The following is a 19,989-nucleotide window of genomic DNA, read 5'->3' as shown; positions in this document are numbered from 1 at the left end:
TCGGTGATCAGATACTTTTAAAAAATTTCACATTATATACCATATCATTAAAATAAAATTTTTTATTCATTATATCATGTCATTACTTATATGCCACGTCATCTATGTATGTCATCTTAGTCGGACTTTATTTACCACATAAGCACCGATTATCATCAGAGATGATTTTTAGTGAGCGAAAATGATCGAAATTCAAGAAAAAAATTTATATTAAAATGATTCAAAAAATATAAGAAAACTAAACTTTAACTTTTTATACTTTAAAGATCTTCTAAAAATAACTGATTTAATCCAGAGGTTAAAAATATAATTTATTTAAAAATAATTTATCTATTTGTTAGAAACATGAATCATCTACGTGGTCAAAAAGAAATATAGCCAATGAATAATGGGGCTGCCTCCTTTACCCAAAAAATAATGGGGCTCCCTGTCAAGGGTTCCAGCTTCGTAGTTAATAAAGTCGGCCTTTAAAGTAATGCTGCAACCAGCTTATTAACATGCTGAAGCTCACCATACCAAAAAAAATCTCGAGTAGCTCCCAAATGAACGTCCTGGCTCACGGATAAGGAATATGGCAAGTGACGCAATAGTCCAGGTGTCCACAACTGACAAGTCCATTCCAAGGAGAGGACTTCCTTTGTTCAGAAAAAAAAACACAAGGACGGTGGAGATGGGACATGGAATCCAATGACATCCTTGCATTCTAGCTAGCACACAGTTACTTCTGTCATGCTCCGAACCCAACATCTGGATCGGATATGTGATAGCCGCACACTCCTTAGAGCAAGTTCTAAAGAATATGCAAGACCAAAATAAATCATTACAACCTTAACATCCATAACAATTAATTTCAATAATAATTCATAAAACTTGCATAATTACAATTAACATTCCTTCAATCCTCTGATCAGGTATCAACGGTATTCTATCTATGCATCCGCTCACTCACAAATCCATACCATAGCCAACCATGGACATCTTGTAACTCTGAGAAGAAAAAGAAAATGAAGGGGTGTGAGCTTTACAGCCCAGTAAGAATTCCCATATCACACCAATATAATAATATAATCTGAAAATAATGATAGACAATAACACGTAAAAATCGATGTTCACTGTCCAGAATACTGCAAACATTTATAGATTATCTGTTTTATCAAAAGAGATGCATCATCATATGTTAAATAAGTAAAACAATTTTATTCAATGATTATTTCATGTCTTATCTTTCTATTTTCTTCTATTATCACATCATCTTTAATCCTTTCTTTTTGGCTTTAGCTTTGGCTTTGGCTTTGGACTACCAGGATCATGCGACGATCTTTTATTCGGATCGATTTCTGTGATCTTCCTCGGATCGAAATATTCATGATCTTTCTCGGATCAAAGTGGCCATGATCTTTCTCGGATCAAATCATTCATGATCTTTCTCAGATCAGATTCTTCATGATCTTTCTCGGATCATATTCTTCATGATCTTTCTCGGATCATATTCTTCCACACATAAGCCTGTGGGGGCTATCCCAGACATAAGCTCCTGGCAAGCTATTCCACATAACAAGGTCAGTCCAAACCATATTTCTCTTTCTTTTCATTTTCATAAAATTATGATATTTAACTTCATTAATCAATTCATCTTTTGCAGTGTAATAAATATGTCATACACATAATCATGCCATCAATCGCTGATACATATGTATTGATATAACATACTCATGCTCAAAATCACATAAATAAATAACAGTGTCTCAGATATAACAAATTCATCGATCTCAAATCCAACGTTGCAAAATCAAGGAGATAAAACCAACAGTAAAATAACGTATATAACGATGATCATGTACAGAGATTCTTACCTTTACCGGTGACTGATCGAAGCACAAAAATCAATGTTCTTCTTTGATTTATGAATTTCTTTAACAAAATATTCCACTCGATATCTTATGCAGACAATCGTATCTCTTCATGACCCTGATCAAATATAAAAATTATATATAGAAAAAATTATCGATAATCGATCCACAGATCGAGGACCTCTCTTCAGATTAACCAAAATTAGGACTTGTCTATGTATCAGGATCCTCCACTGATTCATAAGACTTCTAGAGAGAAAAAAAATCCATGAAGAGAGAGAAAATTCTAGAGAGAGAAAGTAGAGAGAGAAAGTAGAGAGAAAAACCTTCGTATCCTTCCGATGAGGTACTCATGATCGAGATCATCAGAGGTCCTATCAGGGTGACTCAATATGAATCAAGTGTTACAAATTTCGAATAGGATCGAACTGGGATCAGATCTACCACACAAATTTCGGAGCAACCTCAGATCATCTTATTTTCATCTCAATTTTATCCTAGGGTCCGTGATGAAATCAGAGAGAGGGTAGAAAGATTCTAGAGAGATAAAATCCACAAAAAGAGAGAAAGATCTGGAGAGAGAAAATAGAGAGAGAATCTAGAGAGAGAAAATGTAGAGAGAGAAGGTAGAGAGAGGAGAGAGAGAAAATTTTTCTCTCTTCTTCTTCTTTTTATTTTATTTTATTTTATTTTTATTTTTATTTTCTCTTTCTCTTTTTCTTTTTCCTTTTTCTTTTCTTTTTCTTTTTCCTTTTTCTTTTCTTTTCTTTTCTTCTTCTTCTTCCTTCTTCTTTTCTTTCCGCGGCCTCCCTTGGCTGAAACAGGGGAGGACCGTGAGGTCCCCCCCCTCGGTGGCTCGGGCTCCGGCAGCTTGGCCGGAGATCCGGCAACGACGGCGACAGGGTTCGGCCGGCAGCGAAGAGGAGAACGGCGGCAAAAAAAATAAGGAAAAATTCAGAAAACAGGAGATTTCTTGTTCATGGATTTTCCGACGATCCTGACGGTCGGAGAGGGTGCACGAAGCCATGGAAAAGAGAGGAAAGAAGAGAGGAAGGAGAAGACGGGTTTACCTCCGACTCTGGTGAGGTCTCCGGCGAGTATTTGAGATGAACACGATGAGGACATCCGCGGCTTCAACGGAAAAATTCGAGAAAAATAAAAGAAAAATCCGGTGCTCGTCGTGACCAACCTTAGAGGAAAGGAGAGGGGGTTTTATAGGGTGTAGGGGAGGTCGAATCCGCCTCGGATTCAACCTCTCCATGGGTGATTTGGGTGGAAGAAGACTCCCAGCGGGAGTCTTCTTCATTCTTTTTTTTTTTTTTTTTATATATGAGTTATTACAACTTCTCCTCTCTCTCTCTCTCTCTCTCCATAGAATCGAACGGCCAGCCTGCATTCTCACTCCCACCCAGCCACCCTGATCAAGAGATCCATTATTAGTAGCTAATGAACTACTTTGGTGCATCATATATTCTTACACTTTTGTGCCAACAGATTTGATGTTATTTTTTTATTATTATTCTTAGCAACTTAGATTACAACTTCTTGATCGCATTGCTTCTTAAACTAAAAGAAAACATATGTGAACATGCTTGATTATCTTTTTTTTTTGATTGACAGTTTTTTATAGCAGTATCCCTGATTCTCAACAAAGACAGTTTTTTTATGGAAGCAATTAATAGCTTGGACATCTTATGATTAACAGGACTGCCGTCGGTAGATTATTACTGAAACCATAAATGGAGAACCAAATAGATAGGTCAGTAGTTGCCAAGCTTGATCTAGTTCCAACTCATAAAAAAAGAAGAAAAAAATGGCTTTGCTTAGCGGACTAACACATCCAACCATCTACGTAAAATACATTATCATTTGATTAAGTCACTTATGTAGAGTTAATTTAACAGGGTCGGCCAGTCCTTGACAAACCAACCATCATCATGTCGCGAACATGGAGATTTGTCTTTAGATTGAAGACCGCGCTCAAGCTGCTGGCCTAGTTAATGGTTGGATATAAATTAGTGCAGACCTGGTTCAACCCAGGTCCAGGTCCGTTTTTCTTTTTCTTTTTTTTTTTTTTTTTTTTTTGCCTCCTGGGGCAACCATTTTCCCGCAGTAGCGATTGGCAATTACCTCGAAGGTAAGAAACTGCCAACTGTAGAGAGCTAAAGTGGGCATTTCAAAATAAACGTCATGGCTGACGTGTGAAGAATAAGACCGAATTATACAATAAGTCCGAATTATTATACATTTCAAAATAAACGTCATGCAATTGAATAACTAGCTTGCATTTCACCTACTGCGGCCATTTCTCTGTCCTCCAAATTTTATATTAAGTGCTACGGCTACCCTGCTCAAAGCGCCCTTCGTGTTGCATTTTCTCCGGCGAGAGAGTCATCCTGGTTCGTTGTTCCAAGCGATGACGCTTTCTTGCAGGTGCCATTCAGTGATCAGAGGTGAGGAGGCACTGTTTTTACTCTTTTGTGGCTAACCTTAACATTTCTGGAAATTTTCCTGTGAAATTATATGGCTTCAAGTTAGATCTGATGACTGATGCTGCATGATTTTTGATCTTACCTGTAATAGTCAAATATAAGCTATGTTGCTCATAATATCATTCTTTGTTTCAATTTTCTGATAGAAACCGTTCTTTGTTTCTCAAAGCTTGCATAATTTCTTCAATAAATTAAAAATAAACTATCCTGTCAATTTTTTTCTTAAAAAATTTTATCAGTTCATTTCTTTAAATTTTGGATAGTGATCTTTGTAATCTACATATCCTTCAAAGAGCTCCTACCGCTCAACAAGAGTTGTTAATTGAGCTGGTTAATCACGGTCCCCTTCACCTGAGAGGCCTCAAATTAAAACCGAGGGGTGAAGCATGTAGGGAAGAGATGCAAAAACAAAGTATGCCATGAATTTCTAGCCCTACTCCTTCAGCCATACCAAGGTAGAAAAAGAATTGGATTGCTGCGGGGACTGTACATTTAACGCTGGATGCATTGCTTCCATTCCTCACTGCATGCTGGGAAACAGGGTATTCGTCTTCTAGAGAAAGCATGTAGGATTAGATGTGCATCCCATATTCCTCGTCCAAAAAATATCGTGGTCACCGGTCCTATAACCTAAAGTTGTTCATCTCATGACCACAAGCTTAGTGTTCAGGAATAATTTGACAAGATTAAAAAGTTAGTAATTCAGCGAAAATAAGATAAAGTCAAAAATTAAAATATATACATGATAATATATAATTATTTGAAATTGTATAGAATCATTATGTATCTATTTAGAATTTATACATATCAAATTAATAAAAGGGCATCAAACCTTGGAAATAGAAAGAAGACTTGCTGGGCGATATATTGTGTGGAGGGATGAAAAGAAGTAAAAAATAGAGAAGAGAGCGGGAGAGAGAGGTGGAAAAGCATACAAGCAGGGATGCATGCAGCGGATTGTGGTGGAAATAATCCAAATCCAATCTGTATCTGAATTAGGTCAAAAAATTGAAATTAAACCTAATCTAATTCCATTCAAGTCAATTACGTTAGATTTAACATTAATTTCATAAATCCATCTAATTTTTTGGGTCATATCAAGTCAAAAATAACTCAAACATGAATAATAATAATAAAAATATATAAAGCGATTATCTAATTATATCATAAACGATGTTATGCAATCGAATAGTAGCAAGCATCATATAAATATTATAAAAACATATTTTACATAAGATTTTCATAATGATATTCGACAACCTAAATCATTTACAAATTATATCATGAGAAGAAGGCTGATTTCTTACAAGAAACCAAAGTTTTTGAAATATATAGTACACTAGTTTTCAGTTGGTTCAGCAACAGATTAAAAATTTAAGAATCCAAATCGAATCCATATGCAATATAGCTCTTATTTGTGAATCCAAATCTTATCCAAATAACTTCGGTGTGGGTTTGGAATGGAGTAGTTTCGGACCAATTCTAAATCAGAAATCGATGAATCTAATCCACTTGCAACAAGAATTAAAGGAAGAGATCTCAACCAGGTTTTATTTTTTGAAAAAAAGAAACTCATACGGGAAAGTCGCCAAGCCAACTGGAGAAATCTGGACAGGCGAAGGGGTCTTATCCTTGTTTTGTTCTATAATCTTTTTCTGCAAAAATACGTTCAATGTCAAAACCACTTATTCCTTTATACTTGCGGGCCAACTCAATAATTGCCTAGCATCTCACATGGCATCACGGACCTTTTTTCCATCTACTGAACAACTCAGGAAATCCTTGAATTAATCAAGACTTATTCATGATTCTATGATTGATTTGTGAAAAGATCATGAACTTACAAATTAGTTACTGATATCGGCCTGGAATCCACCAGGGCAATTATAGGCCATGTCCACCCTAGTCTAGTTTGGTCCAAAATTTATAAAGCTTCAAGCCAGGCTTAGACCTAAAGATTCTTTTCAATCTTGGTTTTAGCCCAACCAGAGATTGAGGCCAGGCCCAGCTAGAAACTTGCACCAACTTGAACTAGCTTGGTTGGGCCAAAAGCTTAGCCCATTCCATATAGGGGAAATGGACTCCCGTATAGCACAAATAGACTTGCCAAATTAAACAGGATCGATAATGATTATATTGTTTACCAAAGCTCATTGTAGCATGACCGCAATCACCCAAGAAATCGAAAATCTTCCTTTGCAATAGTTGAACAATATCGAAAACTCCATGAGAATAATTAAGCAAAAAAAATAGATCCTTTTTTTCTTTTATTTTGAATGAGAGAAAAGAGAAGAAGGATGCCCTAGTGAATTCGGAAGGGGAGAGGACATTGGAAGGGCAAAGGATATAGGGGGTCCAAGGGGAGACAGCATATTTTAGCCGCTAAATCCTAACTCTCAAAGGACAATGCACAACTGGATACTATTCATTACCTCTCTCTTTCCTATCTCTAACTTTCTTAATACAATGGAGAAGGGATTAGGGACTGGTTGCAATCTATCTCTGCATTCCTAGAGACGGGCTCGTCACCTTCTTTGACCAATGACCGGCAACAATTGAAGGGGCGATATGAGGGTACTGGTGGAAGTGGGTGAAGAGGAGAGATTAATGCTAGAAGTGGGTGAATAGAAGGAGACAGAGAGATGTAGAGAGCTGAAAGGTTGAAGGAAAATTAAAGATTAGTGAATTAATAATCAAGGATTTAAGCTCTCGCTTCTCATCTTTAGGCGGTCACTTCTCACTATATCAGCTTGCTGAACTCGACGAATTAGATGTATCAAAGAATAGTCAGACCAAATTGAGTATCAAGCTCAATTGGTCAAGCCAACTCAAGCATGGCCAAAACGTTCTTCAAGCTCTATATTAGGTCCAAAGCTGACCCAAAATGCCTTAGATTTAGCCCATAGCATGATCTAAAATTAGCTTTGCCTGATATGTCTCAGGCCAACATGGGCCTACTTTTAATCAAAACTGGACTACTTGGCAGAATATTGATATATAACAATAAATGAATTTTTAAATTTTCATAATTCATGCAAATCACAATAAGTTATCTCCTCATAATACATGAATTGAAAAATAATTTATATAAAACGTGCTCATACATAATAATTTATATAACGTGTCTATCATATATAACAATTCCATCTAAATGTGTTCCCTTTAGTACCGAGAGGGGAAACGGAGGGTCTGTTAGTCATGGAGGTGGTGTCGAGGATAGTTTTGCCCAACTATGTAGCCTAGGGAGGAAAACACAACTAATAGGGGTCCGATTAAAGAGTGTTTCACAACCATTGACTAAAGTCTCGACCACCATCAAGAATGTCTCGAGTTAGTAGCTCCATTCTTTCTAATTCAATCCATCTTTTGTACCAAACAAAGGATAAAGATGGAGAAGGCCGTGGATCAGGAAGGGGAGAAAAAAAAAATGGGACAGGCATGATTAATGTGATCTCATTATGCTTGTCTTCCTTAATCGGAGGAGAAAATCCAGTCTCTAGCAGTTGTCAAAGGAAAAGAAAGGAAAATTGACTCGGCCAACTCATGCCAAGTCAAGATGAGTCAAGCAAAGGAAAAACCGATTAAATAGATGTTGGGTATTACAACAACATCACGTTCAATCACCTCGACCAAACCTTCCTAATCTTTATTATAATTAAGTTTTCTTATTTTATACGCACCATACATGTGCATACCTTAAAGAATGGAAAGCCTACTTGTTGTGAATGGTTTTTCCATTTTCCAAGGGTATCTTACCAATGGTGTGAGAAATAATGATCTTAGTACTAAATAACATGGTATCAAGATTATCTAGTATATATCTGAGATCTCGTAGTTGCATAAGCATCTTGATCAACTCTCATTTAATTATAACTAAGACTAAACTTTTCTTTTTTTTTTGGATAGATCAAACACCAAGAGAGAGAAATAAGAGGTACACGTGCTAGTCTAGGTAGGACACCTAGCTTGTCACACAAAGGAGGTACAGTTCATCGTGGAACCACACATGGCAGAGGCTGCCATACTTCTAGCAATTAAAAAGATCGGTGTTGCTTTGGGTGGAGAAGCAGTGAAACTAGCTGGTTCTCTTTTCGCAAATGAAGTCTCATTGTTGACGCAATTACCAAGTAGTATGAGTCGTATTGAGAGTGAACTTTCGGTAATGCAAGCCTTTCTTGGTCAAATAGATACTCGAACTGACAACAACCAGGTCCTTGAAGCTTGGGTTCAGAAGGTACGGAAACTAGCATATAGTGTTGAGGACATTATGGATGAGTATGTGCATCTCATAGCTCGACAACAAGGGAGTGGGTTGGGAGGTTATCTTAAAAAAGTAGTCAAGAGATCCCGAAATTTGGTTACCTGGCATCAAATTGCTGCTCGGCTGAAAGAGTTAGAAAGTAATTTGGTGCACCTTTCAGAAATGAAGGAGCGATGGATTAAGACAGCAGAAGGAGGAATGGGTAGTAGTTTAAATTATGCCAGCGAAACCCAGCTACATTTAGCAGACTCTTCTCATTTCATTGGTGAAGATGACCTTGTGGGCATCGACCAAAACAGAAAAACATTAATTGAATGGCTATTTGATGAGGATCCGGTTAGCTCTATAATATCCGTGTGGGGCATGGGTGGATTGGGCAAAACAACCCTTGTCACCAATGTATATAAAAGTGAGGGGAAAAAGTTTGAATGTCATGCATGGATATCCATCTCACAAACTTATCAAGTGGATGATCTTTTAAGAAGAATGATAGAGGACCTGCATGACAATGAAAAGGTAGACAAAATTCCAATCGACATTAGACGAATGAACCACAGAAGGTTAGTTGAAACAATAAGAAGTTCTCTAGACCAGAAAAGATATATGATCATACTGGATGATGTATGGGATCCAGAAGCTTTTAATGATATTCGACAAGCCTTTCTTAACAACAAAGGAAGCAGAATAATCATTACAACTCGGAGTACTGAGGTAGCTTCACTAGCACATGATAGTCGGAAGCTTGAGCTGAAGGGGTTGCAAAGCACTCAGGCATGGGATCTATTCTGTAAGAGGGCATTCTGGAAAGAGAAAGTGAGAGAATGTCCTCAAGAGCTGGAGGAGTTAGGGGAGAAAATTGTATCAAAATGTCAAGGGTTGCCACTAGCTATCGTCTCTTTAGGCAGCCTTCTGTCCCTGAGGGAGAAAACCAAGTCAGAATGGGGGAAAGTTTATGATCGGCTGAGCTGGGAGTTGAATCACAACCCAAATTTGGACAATGTGAAGCATGTTTTGAATCTCAGCTACAACTATCTACCGAGATATCTTAAGAACTGCTTCTTGCATTGCAGCATGTTCCCGGAGGATCATTTGCTTCAGAGAAAGAGGCTTATGAGACTGTGGGTCGCAGAAGGATTTGTGGAGGAAAGGGGATCAAGCACAATGGAAGAAGTGGCAGAGGACTATCTTAAGGAGCTCATCCATCGATGCATGCTTCAAGTTGTAAGAAGGAATGAATTTGGTAGAATAAAACACTGTCGAATGCACGATATTGTACGAGAGTTGGCTGTATCACTGTCTATGAAGGAAAATTTCAGTGTGGTACATGACGATCTTCAGATGGTGGTGAAGGCGGGTGATGAGAAACGTCGTCTGTCAGTGCACAAATGCGGTAACCAACTCCTGTCGAGCATGGAGTTGCCAAGACTTCGCACTTTCACGGTGTTTGACCCTGCAATGTCCGCATCGTCATCCTTGTCTTCGCTGTGTTCCAGCTCGAGATATTTGACCGTCTTAGACCTACAAGGCATCTCGATTGAGAGAGTACCAGATGAAATCGGGGACTTATTCAATCTGCACTTTTTGGGTCTGAGGGAGACGAAGGTGAAGGTGCTACCTAAATCCTTGGGAAGGCTTCATAACCTACAGACGCTCGACATCTCCCAAAGTGAAATAGAGAAACTGCCAAGCACGATAAGAAATCTCAAGAAGTTGCGTCACTTGTTTGCCGAGAAGGTTCCAGATCCAAGTGATGTGACTGTAAATTCGGGTAGAGGTGTGCAAGGTCTGAAGGGACTGTGGAATTTGAAAGACCTGCAAACTCTCCAAGCAGTGGAAGCAACCATGGAATTTGTGGAACGGCTAGGGAACTTGACCCAACTAAGAAGCGTTCGGATATGGAAAGTGCGTGGCATCCATTGCAAGCACCTATGCGCTTCGTTATCAAGGTTGCGCTACCTATACTACTTGTCCCTTAATGCAAGCAACGAGAATGAGATTCTCCAGTTGGGAGGCTGGGATCATCAACCTCAGCATCTTGTAAAGCTTAATCTGAACGGGCAGCTGGCTGAAGGGACGATGGATTTGCCCTTATTTCGTGCACTTGGATCCAGCCTTCGAAAATTACATCTGGGTTGGAGTGGGTTGAGAGAGGATCCACTTCGATCCCTCTCTCAGTTGACCAGCCTTGTACAACTCGTACTGTACGAGGCATATGATGGGCAACAATTGTGGTTTCGTAGCGGATGGTTCCCTAACTTGAAGCGACTCATTTTATTCGATATGCCGGAACTCAATCAAGTGGAGGTAGAGGATGATGCCATGGCAAGCCTGAATTTCTTACGCCTAGATGACCTACCTAAGTTAAAGGATGTTCCTAGAGGCATTGAATATCTCACATCCCTCCAGGAACTGCACTTGATGGATCTGCATCCAGAATTCAGAGGGAGGTTCGAAGAAAGCAACGATAAGAACAAGGTTCAGCGCATCCCTAATGTCTATTATATTTTCATGAGAGGGGACCAAACAGTATATGAAAGCCTTTCATGCTCCGTCTCTCTGCCCTAGCATCTGGACCGCCAAGTAAGAGTCCCTTCAATTTTGTATCTTGTTACTGCATCTCTTGTTTATTAATCATGCCTCACGCCATGATCGTTACCCATTTTCCCAACAAAAAAATTAATTTGATATTTCTAGTTTGTGCTCAGTTTCTTTTACCCAGCATCTGAATCCTGTACCTTTCACATCATCTTATGTCTTCACTGTTATATGAGGCCCATATCTGCATATTTTACCACTGGATAATTCTTGTTATATATATTGATGATTCTGATCTCAGATTTAGTTAATGGCTGCAGCTCTTTGTTCTTGAAAAAAGAGGATAAATTTCCGACAAAATGAGACTTTCTTCTTAATTTCTTTTACTACTGTCTCATTAGCGTGTTTCTCCCTTAAATCAAAATTTAAAGGATTTTTGCTATCTCTCTCTAGGATTTTGATTGAATTGTCCCAATACACACTTGCATTTAACAAAATTTGTCCCTCAAATTTTTAACAAATGTTTTGTCGTTATTGTAGTCTTTAATTTACATGCCCATTTTCTTTTCTTAGGTCTACATATTTCCTTGTTACTGCTCCAAAACTAACCATTCTCCTGGATTTGCTTGTTTTTATATGATATTTGCCTTTATGTATTTCTGAAAATCCAAATTATGATACATACTTACAATTCCCTCCAAGTAAATCTTCATTTTAATTTTTAATTCCATTCAGTTTTTTCACTCAAAATAAACTTTATTAGATATTTCATATAATCTTTGCTTCATAATTTAATGCTATTGATTTGAAAGTTTTCTATAACTCATTTTCTCCGTAACTTTTCTCAATATGTCATCAGCTTTTTAGTATACATTTTGTATTATGCAAATATGAAAAATTTAGAAAATTATATATCTTGTTCATTAATCTATTCCATTATTTTATGAACTTTGGATGAATAAAGGTTGCTTTATATTTTTCTCTTGCAGGAAATTCATTTTATGGAGTCTCTTTCTATGTTATGATGGATTTTGCCCATAAAGATTTGTCTTCCATGTGTTATATGTATTGGTGTTTTCACTTTCTCTCTCCTATTCTATTAGGACCTATTAAACTTATTCAAAATGTGGTATTTTTAGGTGCTAATGTAATCATGACAATGTGTGGTATTTGTTTACATGTAAGAGAGATATTTATACTTATCACTGTTTATTTTAGTTTGTTTAAGTACTTCGTTTTTGTCATTTGTAGTCTGAATTAAGTCAGCTGATGGAGTTTGTACATAATTACTTACTTTTCATTTAATAAAGTTGACTTCTTAACATTAAAAAAAAAAAATAGAGAGAGATTCATATTTATACTTGTTTATCATGTCTCATGAATTTAGCTTCAAAAATCTTTGAGAAAAGGGTTGTCTATTCCTGATTTATTACAAAGATGCATGGTCCAAGCAACCACACAAACATCACATGATAAACACCCATCATATAATTTCTTAGAATCTAGTTTGAAAGCTAGGTGTCCCTCTCTCTCTCTCCGGGGGAAAAAAATTCAAAGGGCAACTCTTATCCTATTCACAGCTTTACAGCCAAAGAATTTTGACAAGCTAGATGGACCAAGACTAAGATGAATAGAAATCCCAGTTTATCTTGGTGGAAAGCAAACATATCATACAAAAACATGACCAATACTAGTGATATCATTTTTTTGAGCCCAAGGGGGAGATTTAGAGCCCCATCTAAAATGCAATGTTTAGAAACTCTGGCTAAGTCTAAAATGCAATGTTCAGAAACTTGCAAGCAAACATTTGGAATCTCTTAGTGGAGAACTAAGAGTTCTAGACACACCCTCCACATTGATCAAGTAATTTGTTCAATGTCGTTGTGCCACATTTAATGTGTAGTCAGTTTGGGATAGCCAATGGCAGGACTTTGGCTGTTTCTTTTAATGCCTTCCAAGCTACTATGTATAAATGTGGTACCTCAATGGAAGGCATTCCATAGAAAGAACTAATTTTTTTACTAAGGCTTTCTTGTTTTTGTGGATGTGTTTGACTTCTGAATTTGAAGAGTTGAAGTCATCAGAGGAAGAGGTTGGACACAGTTCTGGCAGTCTCCTTTTTCACTCCTGATGTCAACATATTCCACCAGAAGAAGAGAATTCTTGGAGGTAAACCCTTCAAGATTCCACTTATAAAATGGAACTCCTATCTTGTGGTTCCCATAAACTTCACCGTAAAATCAAAACGTGTCACTTACATTATTTCTTAAAAAATCCATCATCAAATTCCTGCACAAAATAGAAAACAAACAACACAGAATTGAGAAGATTGAGTGAAAAAAGATCTATGAGAATCCAAATTCTAAAATCCAAATGGCCATCAAATTAAGGAAAAAAAAGAGATTTAGCTGATACAATCAACAATCAGGATCTTTGCATCATTTATATGGTGAAAACTGGCTACATCACCAATATATGATTAGGAATAAAGAAGATTAGCAAAAGGAAACTTAAAACTATCATTGATATTGAGTTCAGTTCAACATGTTGCGACCCTAAGCTACATTCACAAAATATCCAAAAATTACAAATATAAGAGATAGAGTTGGGCCTCTGATTTCTTGTGGTGATGCCATAAAATCTTCAAGTGGATAAAAAGTTATAGTTGAGGAATAAATTTTTCTACAGGTCTTGCAGTTATAAAATTGGGAGTTAGATAAAAAGTTGTAGTGATGCACGTCACGCATTTGCATGCACCTGTAAATATAGGCATTAGGGGATATTAGATTTCTGTAACCACAATCCAGTTTTGTTGGTCCCCTTTATGGTTAGAACACTATACATCAATTATTTGAGTTGTAAAACTTGTATTAATATTGAAACGTATCATAAAAAATTTTTAGTCAACAACTTCATTACCCTAAAAACTCTTCCAAATAAGGAATGCAATATTTATTAGAAACTAGATCTTAGACAGTTGAAAAAAAGAGAGCTAAGATATAGACTTTACATGGACTGCTTGCTTTTTATTCAGAAGAATTAATAACCAGATTAAACACATAGGAACTTTATGTAAAGCTTGAAAATTCAAAAGCCAGTGGAATATTTCTGTAATTTAATATCCTGCCTGAAAGTATCCTGTAGTGTTTAAACCTAGAATAATAAAGGTAAAAGGAGGAAGTAAAAACAGAGGGGTACTTTGGATGGAGTAAAACTCAGGTGATGACAATGCATGTGATCTAAAATGCACCCTACAATTTGTCGTTTGTGCATGTATGTTTGTCCGTAAGTTAGAAGTTCAGCATGTTCCGAAATATTAAAGTTTTCCATACTAGTGGGATATCACATGTCAATAGCAGGATAAAATATTCAAATTAGAGATGTAATGGAAGAACAATCCACTCCTGAAAATAATAACCATCCTTAATATAAACCACAGGGGAAGAAAAAAGAGCATGTACATAGGCGATTCAGCACAATGCAGAACAGGGCATCCCGGTCATGAAGGATGAGGACACCTCAAAATTGTTTTGAATCAAATAGTATCATCATATCTATAAACATTGTCTCTTGTAATTTTTTTAGAAAAAATAATTATGAAATTAAGATGAGTAAATTTAAAAGAGCATAGACTTTTACAGAACAATAACTTAGATGTGTTCATGACTGCAAAAATAGCCTGAACCATCTAAAGATGAAAATGGCCACAAGAGTCACATGATGGCAAAGTAGAATGTCCCTAATTGTGAAAATTTAGGGCAACCTATGATGAGGAAAGGTGACTCAAGTTGCACTATTGAAAAGGTTGAGGCATATATACAAACAATCTTGACAAAAGATGTGAGAATGCAAAAGTTTATGTCACTGCAAGTTTACTCATTTATATGGATAAAAGAGTACATCAGTTGGTTATTTTTCATAATTACTTGAAACTAAACATAAGTATTGAATCTTTTTGTGTATTCTGAGCTCTTGTGGCTACAACAAATCTTCTTGAAGATAGAAATGTATGCATGGATAAAAATGAAAAATAACTGGTGATGAACCCCATGGGTCATGTGTCACAATGACTCAAGATTTCTAATACAAATGAGAACATGAACTACTCTACCTACTCGATCAGTCGAATCTCATCTTCTATTTCCTTTAAAACCTTCACAGAGAAAGTAAAAAACAATCCTATCAAACTTCTGCACCTTTAAATCTCTATGGAGTTTAGTTGTTGTTGCATCAACCACATGCAAAGTCAATGCTCCCATCTTCTCCAGACTCTCTAAATATGGTTTCATTTTAGCTTTTCTTCAGTAGAACATCTAGTCCAAGCAGATTTTATGCCCCAGCAAAGAGTAAACATATAAAAGAGCAAAGAGAAAAGAAATTTAGCTTTCATTTTTGAACTAGAAGGGAAAGGAAAAAAAATTGGAAGTGAAAATAGTATAATAGGTTAGTAGCAAACAAAAAGAGGAGCTAAAATGGACAAATATTACATTTCAGCCTATGGCAATTTCTCCACAACAATAAGCTGGTATTTTTGCTAAACTTCAAAAGGATGATCTTAAAGTAATCCCATAGTACTACTACTTGTCCTAAGGCTACTATATAGGATGAGACAACAAATCTTGATCACTAGCACGACAATGCAATCTTCCAATGGTTACATGCAACATTAAGGCAACTCATACTATTACTGTAAATTTCTTTTTGAGAAGCAATTATTACTGTAAATTTTAGGGAAACAAGATTGTGCTCTAGTAGCCAAGGCTATTTTGTTAGCCTTTGAAGGTGCGCTAGGGTTAAGCATCAATTTCCATAAGAGCTCTACTCTTTGCATGAATATGGACAAGGAGGAAGCGGCTCAGTTTGCATCTTGGATGAATTGTAAGCAAGCCTCTCTACCCTTTATGTACTTGGGGTTACCTCTGCATCATAAGAAATTGCCTAGGCATTGTTGGTTATCTTTGTTAGAGAAGATAAACAAGTTGAAAGGAAAGATTGCTCTCATGAGGTAGCAGATTAACTTTGTTAAATACTATTTTGATAGCTTTGCCTTCTTACTACATGTCGATTTATAAATTTTCAAAATGGGTCATTACTAAGATGGATAAGTTAAGAAGCACATTCTTATGGAAGGGCAAAAATAGTGTAGGCGGCTTTCACTGCCTTGTGAATTGGGTAACAGTTTGCAAATCTAAGGATCAAGGGGTTCTCAGGGTGAAGAATTTGACTTAGATGAATCAATCTCTATTGACCAAATGAGAATGAAAATTTTTAAATGGCTCCTCTAACCCATGGTGGTGTCAAATTTCTTGTGCCTATTATTCAAGGAGAAAGTTGGATATAAGAGTGAGGAAGAGTGTTATGGATCTGTCTCCTACTTGGAAGGATATTAATTTTTCTGAAACTGCTTGGCATTCCAAATTAGGAATGGTGATTCTATTCATTTTTGGGAGGATGCTTCGGTGGATTGAACCCCATTGTGCCTGTGATTTGAAGAGCTTTATGCCTGAGCTTTCAAGCCAAATCAACCTATTTCTTCCTATTGGAACCCTAGGAATCTAAAATGGGCCATTAATCTAAGAGGCCCTTTAACTATATCTGAGATGTTCCAAAGGGAGGCATTGCATGTTGTCCCTTTTATACCATCTCGTATTGCTGATGTACCGATGCAGAAATTAACACAAAATGGTATGTTCACTATGGGTTCATTTTATAGATTCCTAAACTTCAGTGGTTTGAAATGTCCATATACAAAAAGTATTTGGAAGGCTCCTATGCCAGAAAGGGTGAAGGTTTTCCTTTGGCCAACTTCAAAAAATAAGCTGTATGCTGGAGAAGTGCTTGTGAAGAAGAGACAGAATGTGAGCGTTGGCTGTTCTCTATGTGGAGCCAATGCTGAATCCATGAGTCACCTATTTTTCGGGTGCTCTTTTGCGAAGAGCCTTTGGGCCACACTTAAACTTCAGCTCAATCCAAGAAGAAGACCTCCAGGTTTTTATGATCTTTGGATTGCTTAGAGGTGAAATAACAAAAAGGTAATGTTCAACAACATTGGGGACCAATTAATTAGCAGCAGCAATGTGTTGGGAAATTTGGGGAGAAAGGAATGCATGATTCTTCCTCAACAAGAAAGGATCCTTGTTTTCTATATTACAGAGGATTCTACAGCATTTCAATAATTGGGGTCATTTGTGCTCTTTAAAGAATTCAACTGACCATCGAAGCACGTGGAAGAGATCACAATAACCCTTGGCATAGACCAGCAATATCCAATGTGTATGACTGCTGAAATAGAAATGTAATGTTCCTTTAAAATTAATATCTGAAAAGGTCTTGATTCTATTCATTGTGCTGTAGGGGCCCATTGTCTGTAATTTGTTTTTTTCCTGAGTAGTATAAAAAATAATCAGGGAATAACATCATGCTACCTCCTATTCCCCTCAAACAAAAGTTATTACTGCAAATTTCAACTACAAAAATCACTATCCTGGCTTTCATACTCCTAATTAGCAAACAAATTCAGAAAAGATGAATCACTGTGCAACTAAAAAGCATACAGAAGTATTAAATAATTTTTTTCTTTTGTTGCCGTCTCACTTGAAGTTATCTAGGGAAAAAAATAGAAAAAGCTAATTGTGTCCAAACCCAGCAACATCTGTTGCATCGAGGAATAGTGAGTTGGCCAGATCATCTTCTCCGCTCCTTTCTTTTCCTCCTCCCCCTTCGCCTCTTCTTCTTCAAACAAAACCATTGGCTCTCTATTTCTAAATATAAAAGCCTCCCTTCTCTCCCTCTCACTGTCCAAAGATCGGGAAACAGCCGTACAGTAAAAAGAGGTGTCTCACTTTCATCTGAGGCAGTTTATATTTTGACCGTAACTTCTTGGTGGAGTAGAAGGGGCTTTTGCATGTTGGCCCCTCAAAATTTCTTATTTTCTGCAGTACTTTCTAAATTCTTATAATTTACATAGTAGTCCCTGAAGGATGATATACTTTTTTAAAGCCCTAAGTTACATTTATTGCCGCAGATAAGGTTTTTCTAAGTGTTTTTATACCTGATATTTAGGCTTTGGAGTTTTTTAACTGTCATTTTATCTATTGGATGGCGAGAAACTATCTCTTAAGACTCATTGATTCACAAATTATTGATTTTACATCAAAAACTTCATTCGTCACTAAAAATCCAAGCAATACTAAAAGATTACTTGGAAGTGTTTAAAGCAAGAAATCAGTCACTAGTGATGTATTTATCTTAGATATTGTATAAAATCTATATTAATATCTAAAATATAGTATTAATACAGAGTTGAATGTTTTATATGGGTGAACAGTTACTAATTTAGCAAAAATTGGAATATATACATCGATTTACTATTAGCAATTTATTGATTGATGATGAGTTTTTCGATGGATAGAGTCCAAAATAGTTACAAATATAGCACTTAGGCCTATCTCTCTGCTCATAAAAAACATAGCCTGCTAATTTTCTTTGTTAAAGCCAATTTCTAAAAATATAAAAACTAATATGCCCCACAATTTCAATAGACAATGAGTCCATCCAATTTTAGTTCAATAGCATACAAATTGTGACAAATTTTGCAAGTGACAAGTCAATGGCACAAGAGATGCACCATATGTGTAAAACTTCATCAACTACAAATCTACATTTTTATCAAAAGCAATTTCAATATCTATGTATATCAAACAAACACTAGAATATCCACTTGTAAGCTGGAAAAAATTTCTAACGCTATTGACTATTTTAACAAAAAATAGTTATAAATTAGATGGCATGGATCCAAGGTGAACTCGTAATGGAATGATTATATCTATTATATATGTATATATAAATAGAGCAACCACGTTAAGGCATCTCTATTCGACACATGGTTAAACAGTTGCATGACATGTGGCTTAAAAAAAAAAAGGCTCGATCTTGAGTCTGCTTTTCTCCCCGAACAATGGAGAGAGGGCCGGCCCCTCAACTCCCCACTACCACGACTACTCCGACGATGTCGTTAACATTCTCGGGTCATGCCCTCACAACTCTCTTGTGCACTACCACGACACCACGTGGAAGAGGAGAAAGAAAAGACCTAACACTGGATTCAGCAAGAAGGGGACGAGAGAAGAAACCTGGAGCCTCCCCCCAGGAGTTGGAGAAAATTACAATTTTTCCCTCTTAAGTTTCTTCTCCCCTCCCTCCTCTATCTAGCGAGCCCTCCATAGAAAAAAACCCTTGCAACGAGTCCGCTATGCGCTTTCATTTGTTTTCCTGCTCTCCCTCTCTCTGCCCCTTCCTGCTCTCTCTCTCTTGTCTCCCCTCTCTCCGCCCCACCCCCGACAACTGTTGGACGGAGATGAACCGGATCCACACGGGGCAGCGGAGCAAATGGAAACCATTGAATTAGATGTCACGGATCGATGATGTGGACCATTTGGATGGTAGATGTGGGTTTGAGTGCGTTGTATTTCTTTTGTGAGAGAAAAAAAGAGAAGCACGTTTGGCTGGTGCCAGCGGGGATTTTTTTTTTCTTTCTTTCTTTCTTTCTGAGTTGTGATGGGGGACTTGGGAAAGTAGATAATATCGATGGAGAAAGTGTGAGCTCCTCTCCATCGACTGTGGGAATTTCAGTGCAGGGGTAAAAAGATAATTTTAAAACTTTTTCAAAATTATAATTTTACAGTAAAAATTATTAATTAATCTAATTAATTAACATGTATTAACTCTACACAAGGATCTAAATATGATATATATAGCATGTATTTAAATTTAAAATTTCGAATTCTACAGTAAATATTTTACTATTATGTGTTCAGAACACATTACCTTCATGCAGGTAGTCGATCGCCGC

General features: G+C 36.9%; 1 protein-coding gene across 2 annotated transcripts; it reads left to right on the top strand.

Annotated features, from left to right (window-relative positions):
* Positions 1-3,517: 3,517 nt before the first annotated feature.
* On the top strand, positions 3,518-12,476 carry LOC105060798 (disease resistance protein RPM1-like). 2 transcript variants are annotated; one of them, XM_073257637.1, is made up of 3 exons: positions 3,518-4,303; positions 8,249-11,183; positions 12,128-12,476. In XM_073257637.1, the coding sequence occupies exon 2, from the start codon at positions 8,349-8,351 to the stop codon at positions 11,166-11,168; it is 2,820 nt and encodes a 939-aa protein (XP_073113738.1). In that variant the 5' UTR covers positions 3,518-4,303; positions 8,249-8,348; the 3' UTR covers positions 11,169-11,183; positions 12,128-12,476. The 2 variants fall into 2 exon arrangements, 1 of the variants encoding a protein (XP_073113738.1); XR_012141414.1 differs by lacking the exon at positions 8,249-11,183.
* The last annotated feature ends 7,513 nt before the right edge of the window (positions 12,477-19,989 follow it).

Source organism: Elaeis guineensis, chromosome 1 (assembly GCF_000442705.2).
Source record: "Elaeis guineensis isolate ETL-2024a chromosome 1, EG11, whole genome shotgun sequence".
Classification (NCBI taxonomy): Eukaryota; Viridiplantae; Streptophyta; class Magnoliopsida; order Arecales; family Arecaceae; genus Elaeis; species Elaeis guineensis.
This window is presented reverse-complemented; position numbering and strand designations above follow the sequence as displayed.